The 6,769-nt window shown below is 39.9% G+C and overlaps 1 protein-coding gene across 1 annotated transcript in view; it reads right to left on the bottom strand.

Moving 5' to 3' along the window:
* Positions 1-931: 931 nt before the first annotated feature.
* LOC117522389 (transcriptional regulator ATRX homolog) overlaps positions 932-6,769 on the bottom strand; it is a 31,904-nt gene continuing 26,066 nt past the window's right edge. Inside the window, exons 13-14 of the mRNA XM_034183781.1 lie at positions 1,100-1,136; positions 932-1,003 (exon numbers count right to left, since the gene is read on the bottom strand). Of these exons, the coding sequence (XP_034039672.1) occupies positions 1,110-1,136 (27 nt within the window). The 3' untranslated portion in view covers positions 932-1,003; positions 1,100-1,109. The remainder of the gene's footprint in view (positions 1,004-1,099; positions 1,137-6,769) is intronic.

Below are 6,769 nucleotides of genomic sequence, written 5' to 3'. Positions count from 1 at the left end.
ACATAGTGACATTTAATCTTTATTTCAGCGTGAGATTCAAGCTTTAATTCATCTTGATATTTCATCTGACAAATGCATTTTCAAGCTGCAAAAATTAACTGATTATGGTTCCTGAGTGCAGATAAATGGCAAAAAAAACAATAATAGCTGTTTGATACTTGCTCATGACGCTGACATCATCATGCTCAGTCATTCAGTGGTTTTAATAAGAAAAACAATCAATATAACTTAAACTTCACAGCTTTAGAATGAAAACAAAGAACACAAGTTCTGCAGGAAAACTCAGTAAATATTCGGGTCGTTCTGTGTAGCTGAAGTTGTTAAAATAAATATAAAGTATTTGCTGCTCCAAGACATCGACGCTGTGGACAGTGTTTTATTTATTAGCTGTGTTGCCAAGACGACAGATGTTACTTTAGTGTCTGTTTCATAAGTGCAAAAATTGATTTCAATCCCGTCGCGGTCAGACGTGTAGAGTCGAACCAGACGTCTCCGCCTCAAAGACAGTAATGACATTTCAGCAACAAGATACTTTTTTCTTGCGGTTAAGAAACATATCAGACCGCCAACAATTAGCTGGTGGAGGAGAGTCGCCGTGATCGTCCCAATGCCTTGTTTGATGACTGAAAACTGCATCATTATAAACTGAAAGGGGCTCAAACCTCGGCTACAAATCAGGAGGAGGATGTTTTGTGCTTCCTCTCTCTCTAACAGTGAATGTGTTTCGAAGGTTTTAAACTGTAAACTGTCACACAGCAGGTTAGAGACACTGAAACGAACACGTCCAGAGAAACCCGACACATTAGTATTTTAGCTCTAAACTCACAGTTTACATCTGTTTACTGAACACAAGAACAAGTTCTTTCTTTTTCTATTTTACTTTGTGCCAACCAGTAAAACTAAACATTGTATTCTACCGTTAGGTGATTTTTTTTTTTTTTTGTAAACCAGTTTGGAAAAGCAACATTCTTCCAGCAGGGGGAGCCGAGTTCAGGAAAAGAATCTGTAAGAGTGAGGAGACGATTAAACACACTGCGTTTTGAGTGCAGCAGGTTTGCCGCTCAGATTCATTTGCTTTATCTCGTGTGTACGTACTCACCCAGATTCATTCAGACCGTTTCAGAAGACTTCCTTCTCTGGAAACATTACAAATGCTTGTTTATAAAATATTGCAGTTTATACATTGTATATTCAATCCGGCATAAAACGTGTGCCAAATCAGCCTGCAGATCCACGCTGGACCTGCTGTGGCGCCCCCAAGTGGAAAAACAAGGCAGCTGAAGGGACTGACTGTGAAATATTCAAGCTCCTTGTGTCTTTGGGTTTTTCTCAAAAACACATTTCAAGATGATGGTAAATGTATTTAAAAAAGGGGCAGGAAGTCTTCAATCGTTTCCAATTTGTTTTTTGTTTTTTTAATGATTCAAGTCATAAAAATAGGGTTTTTTTTTGCATTTCGAGCTGCAATGATTAACTGATTATGGACCTGCATGTTAATTTGACACAAGTTTTCCACCGGATGCAACATTTAACAGCTATGTGTTTATTATTTATTACCAATCTGCTTAATACATATTGGAGAAATGTAGCATGGGTGGGGTTTGAACCAGGAACCTCCCACACTGAAACTGGATGCACTAACCATTTGGCCACTGCCCCTTAATCAGCTGTTATATTATTCAACAACTATTTTGATAATCAAATGATCGTTTTGACATTTTATGGGCTTGATTAATTGATTATGAAAATAATTTAGTTGCAGCCCCATTCGACACCACTCTAATTTTATTCTTTTATATTCAAATAAATGATTTGCAATTTTAATTTGCAAAACTTGCTTTGTCAACATCTGTTTTTTTTGGGGGGGGGGGGGTCTTTTTAGGGGGGGTGCTGGTTTTTTACATGTGTAAATGAGAAAGCCTTGCAAGTTTACCCGATTTTGCACAAGTGTGATGAAGGCTCAGAGGGAAGCGACATCGCATTAGGAATCTCAGCGGGACAGCTGTGGTGCCGACATGGGCGTTAAATCCATTAGAACTGCTAGCTCTTAGCGACGTCTATGTTTACGGGTTTATTGACTGTGGCTGGACAAATGAAAGAATTAAAAGATGCAAAAGTGAGGAAGTTAACTGAATGTTTCATGACCGTCATGGGGAACTTGTCAAGCTTTGAAATATGTAAAATCCTGAAGCCCTGTGAAGCAGGAAGCAGCTTCTCTGTGTTTACTGTGCGCCACTTCAGGAGACGTAAAATCAGCAGGACGCCGCTGAGCTGCCAGGCATGCATTTATTATTTATTACTTAGTTTGTCCAGTCTGGTTTACACGTATTGGATGTATTTTTAGCGCTGGCGGTATCATTTAAGAGTACAAAAAACAAAACAAAACTGACTTGAAATCTTTTGCTGGATATTTGCTGGATGGATAATAGACTACACATGCCGTACAAGCTGCCCAGGATAATGTTCATAACAGCTACAACATTTGGATTGCTAAATTAAGTCAGTGGTGAGACTAACGTTTTGTTACAGCTTTAGCAGATGTGTTTGTTCTTGTAAATTGGACATTTGGAGTTCCCAGCCTCTACTGAATGCAGCATGAGCTGTAAATCTTACACACGTGCTTCCAACTTCATGTCTCCAGCAAAATTCCACAGAGAAAACTCAGTTATTTCCCATGAAATCAATCAATCAATCAATTTTATTTATATAGCGCCCAATCACAACAAACAGTTGCCCCAAGGCGCTTTATACTGTAAGGCAAGGCCATACAATAATTATGTAAAAACCCCAACGGTCAAAACGACCCCCTGTAAGCAAGCACTTGGCTACAGTGGGAAGGAAAAACTCCCTTTTAACAGGAAGAAACCTCCAGCAGAACCAGGCTCAGGGAGGGGCAGTCTTCTGCTAGGACTGGTTGGGGCTGAGGGAGAGAACCAGGAAAAAGACATGCTGTGGAGGGGAGCAGAGATCGATCACTAATGATTAAATGCAGAGTGGTGCATACAGAGCAAAAAGAGAAAGAAACACTCAGTGCATCATGGGAACCCCCCAGCAGTCTACGTCTATAGCAGCATAACTAAGGGATGGTTCAGGGTCACCTGATCCAGCCCTAACTATAAGCTTTAGCAAAAAGGAAAGTTTTAAGCCTAATCTTAAACGTAGAGAGGGTGTCTGTCTCCCTGATCTGAATTGGGAGCTGGTTCCACAGGAGAAGAGCCTGAAAGCTGAAGGCTCTGCCTCCCATTCTACTCTTACAAACCCTAGGAACTACAAGTAAGCCTGCAGTCTGAGAGCGAAGCGCTCTATTGGGGTGATATGGTACTACGAGGTCCCTAAGATAAGATGGGACCTGATTATTCAAAACCTTATAAGTAAGAAGAAGAATTTTAAATTCTATTCTAGAATTAACAGGAAGCCAATGAAGAGAGGCCAATATGGGTGAGATATGCTCTCTCCTTCTAGTCCCCGTTAGTACTCTAGCTGCAGCATTTTGAATTAACTGAAGGCTTTTCAGGGAACTTTTAGGACAACCTGATAATAATGAATTACAATAGTCCAGCCTAGAGGAAATAAATGCATGAATTAGTTTTTCAGCATCACTCTGAGACAAGACCTTTCTAATTTTAGAGATAATGCGTAAATGCAAAAAAGCAGTCCTACATATTTGTTTAATATGCGCATTGAATGACATATCCTGATCAAAAATGACTCCAAGATTTCTCACAGTATTACTAGAGGTCAGGGTAATGCCATCCACAGTAAGGATCTGGTTAGACACCATGTTTCTAAGATTTGTGGGGCCAAGTACAATAACTTCAGTTTTATCTGAGTTTAAAAGCAGGAAATTAGAGGTCATCCATGTCTTTATGTCTGTAAGACAATCCTGCAGTTTAGCTAATTGGTGTGTGTCCTCTGGCTTCATGGATAGATAAAGCTGGGTATCATCTGCGTAACAATGAAAATTTAAGCAATACCGTCTAATAATACTGCCTAAGGGAAGCATGTATAAAGTGAATAAAATTGGTCCTAGCACAGAACCTTGTGGAACTCCATAATTAACTTTAGTCTGTGAAGAAGATTCCCCATTTACATGAACAAATTGTAATCTATTAGTCAAATATGATTCAAACCACCGCAGCGCAGTGCCTTTAATACCTATGGCATGCTCTAATCTCTGTAATAAAATTTTATGGTCAACAGTATCAAAAGCAGCACTGAGGTCTAACAGAACAAGCACAGAGATGAGTCCACTGTCCGAGGCCATAAGAAGATCATTTGTAACCTTCACTAATGCTGTTTCTGTACTATGATGAATTCTAAAACCTGACTGAAACTCTTCAAATAGACCATTCCTCTGCAGATGATCAGTTAGCTGTTTTACAACTACCCTTTCAAGAATTTTTGAGAGAAAAGGAAGGTTGGAGATTGGCCTATAATTAGCTAAGATAGCTGGGTCAAGTGATGGCTTTTTAAGTAATGGTTTAATTACTGCCACCTTAAAAGCCTGTGGTACATAGCCAACTAACAAAGATAGATTGATCATATTTAAGATCGAAGCATTAAATAATGGTAGGGTTTCCTTGAGCAGCCTGGTAGGAATGGGGTCTAATAAACATGTTGATGGTTTGGATGAAGTAACTAATGAAAATAACTCAGACAGAACAATCGGAGAGAAAGAGTCTAACCAAATACCGGCATCACTGAAAGCAGCCAAAGATAACGATACGTCTTTGGGATGGTTATGAGTAATTTTTTCTCTAATAGTTAAAATTTTGTTAGCAAAGAAAGTCATGAAGTCATTACTAGTTAAAGTTAATGGAATACTCAGCTCAATAGAGCTCTGACTCTTTGTCAGCCTGGCTACAGTGCTGAAAAGAAACCTGGGGTTGTTCTTATTTTCTTCAATTAGTGATGAGTAGAAAGATGTCCTAGCTTTACGGAGGGCTTTTTTATAGAGCAACAGACTCTTTTTCCAGGCTAAGTGAAGATCTTCTAAATTAGTGAGAAGCCATTTCCTCTCCAACTTACGGGTTATCTGCTTTAAGCTACGAGTTTGTGAGTTATACCACGGAGTCAGACACTTCTGATTTAAAGCTCTCTTTTTCAGAGGAGCTACAGCATCCAAAGTTGTCTTCAATGAGGATGTAAAACTATTGATGAGATACTCTATCTCCCTTACAGAGTTTAGGTAGCTACTCTGCACTGTGTTGGTATATGGCATTAGAGAACATAAAGAAGGAATCATATCCTTAAACCTAGCTACAGCGCTTTCTGAAAGACTTCTAGTGTAATGAAACTTATTCCCCACTGCTGGGTAGTCCATCAGAGTAAATGTAAATGTTATTAAGAAATGATCAGACAGAAGGGAGTTTTCAGGGAATACTGTTAAGTCTTCTATTTCCATACCATAAGTCAGAACAAGATCTAAGGTATGATTAAAGTGGTGGGTGGACTCATTTACATTTTGAGCAAAGCCAATTGAGTCTAATAATAGATTAAATGCAGTGTTGAGGCTGTCATTCTCAGCATCTGTGTGGATGTTAAAATCGCCCACTATAATTATCTTATCTGAGCTAAGCACTAAGTCAGACAAAAGGTCTGAAAATTCACAGAGAAACTCACAGTAACGACCAGGTGGACGATAGATAATAACAAATAAAACTGGTTTTTGGGACTTCCAATTTGGATGGACAAGACTAAGAGTCAAGCTTTCAAATGAATTAAAGCTCTGTCTGGGTTTTTGATTAATTAATAAGCTGGAATGGAAGATTGCTGCTAATCCTCCCCCTCGGCCCGTGCTACGAGCGTTCTGGCAGTTAGTGTGACTCGGGGGTGTTGACTCATTTAAACTAACATATTCATCCTGCTGTAACCAGGTTTCTGTAAGGCAGAATAAATCAATATGTTGATCAATTATTATATCATTTACCAACAGGGACTTAGAAGAGAGAGACCTAATGTTTAATAGACCACATTTAACTGTTTTAGTCTGTGGTGCAGTTGAAGGTGCTATATTATTTTTTCTTTTTGAATTTTTATGCTTAAATAGATTTTTACTGGTTATTGTTGGTCTGGGAGCAGGCACCGTCTCTACGGGGATGGGGTAATGAGGGGATGGCAGGGGGAGAGAAGCTGCAGAGAGGTGTGTAAGACTACAACTCTGCTTCCTGGTCCCAACCCTGGATAGTCACGGTTTGGAGGATTTAAGAAAATTGGCCAGATTTCTAGAAATGAGAGCTGCTCCATCCAAAGTGGGATGGATGCCGTCTCTCCTAACAAGACCAGGTTTTCCCCAGAAGCTTTGCCAATTATCTATGAAGCCCACCTCATTTTTTGGACACCACTCAGACAGCCAGCAATTCAAGGAGAACATGCGGCTAAACATGTCACTCCCAGTCCGATTGGGGAGGGGCCCAGAGAAAACTACAGAGTCCGACATTGTTTTTGCAAAGTTACACACCGATTCAATGTTAATTTTAGTGACCTCCAATTGGCGTAACCGGGTGTCATTATTGCCGACGTGAATTACAATCTTACCAAATTTACGCTTAGCCTTAGCCAGCAGTTTCAAATTTCCTTCAATGTCGCTTGCTCTGGCCCCCGGAAGACAATTGACTATGGTTGCTGGTGTCGCTAACTTCACATTTCTCAAAACAGAGTCGCCAATAACCAGAGTTTGATCCTCGGCGGGTGTGTCATCGAGTGGGGAAAAACAGTTAGAGATGTGAAGGGGATGGCGGTGTACACGGGGCTTCTGTTTAGAACTACG

Source organism: Thalassophryne amazonica, chromosome 12 (assembly GCF_902500255.1).
Source record: "Thalassophryne amazonica chromosome 12, fThaAma1.1, whole genome shotgun sequence".
NCBI classification, from domain to species: domain Eukaryota; kingdom Metazoa; phylum Chordata; class Actinopteri; order Batrachoidiformes; family Batrachoididae; genus Thalassophryne; species Thalassophryne amazonica.
Note: the sequence above shows the minus strand (reverse complement) of the source record. Positions and strands in the feature narration are given on the sequence as shown.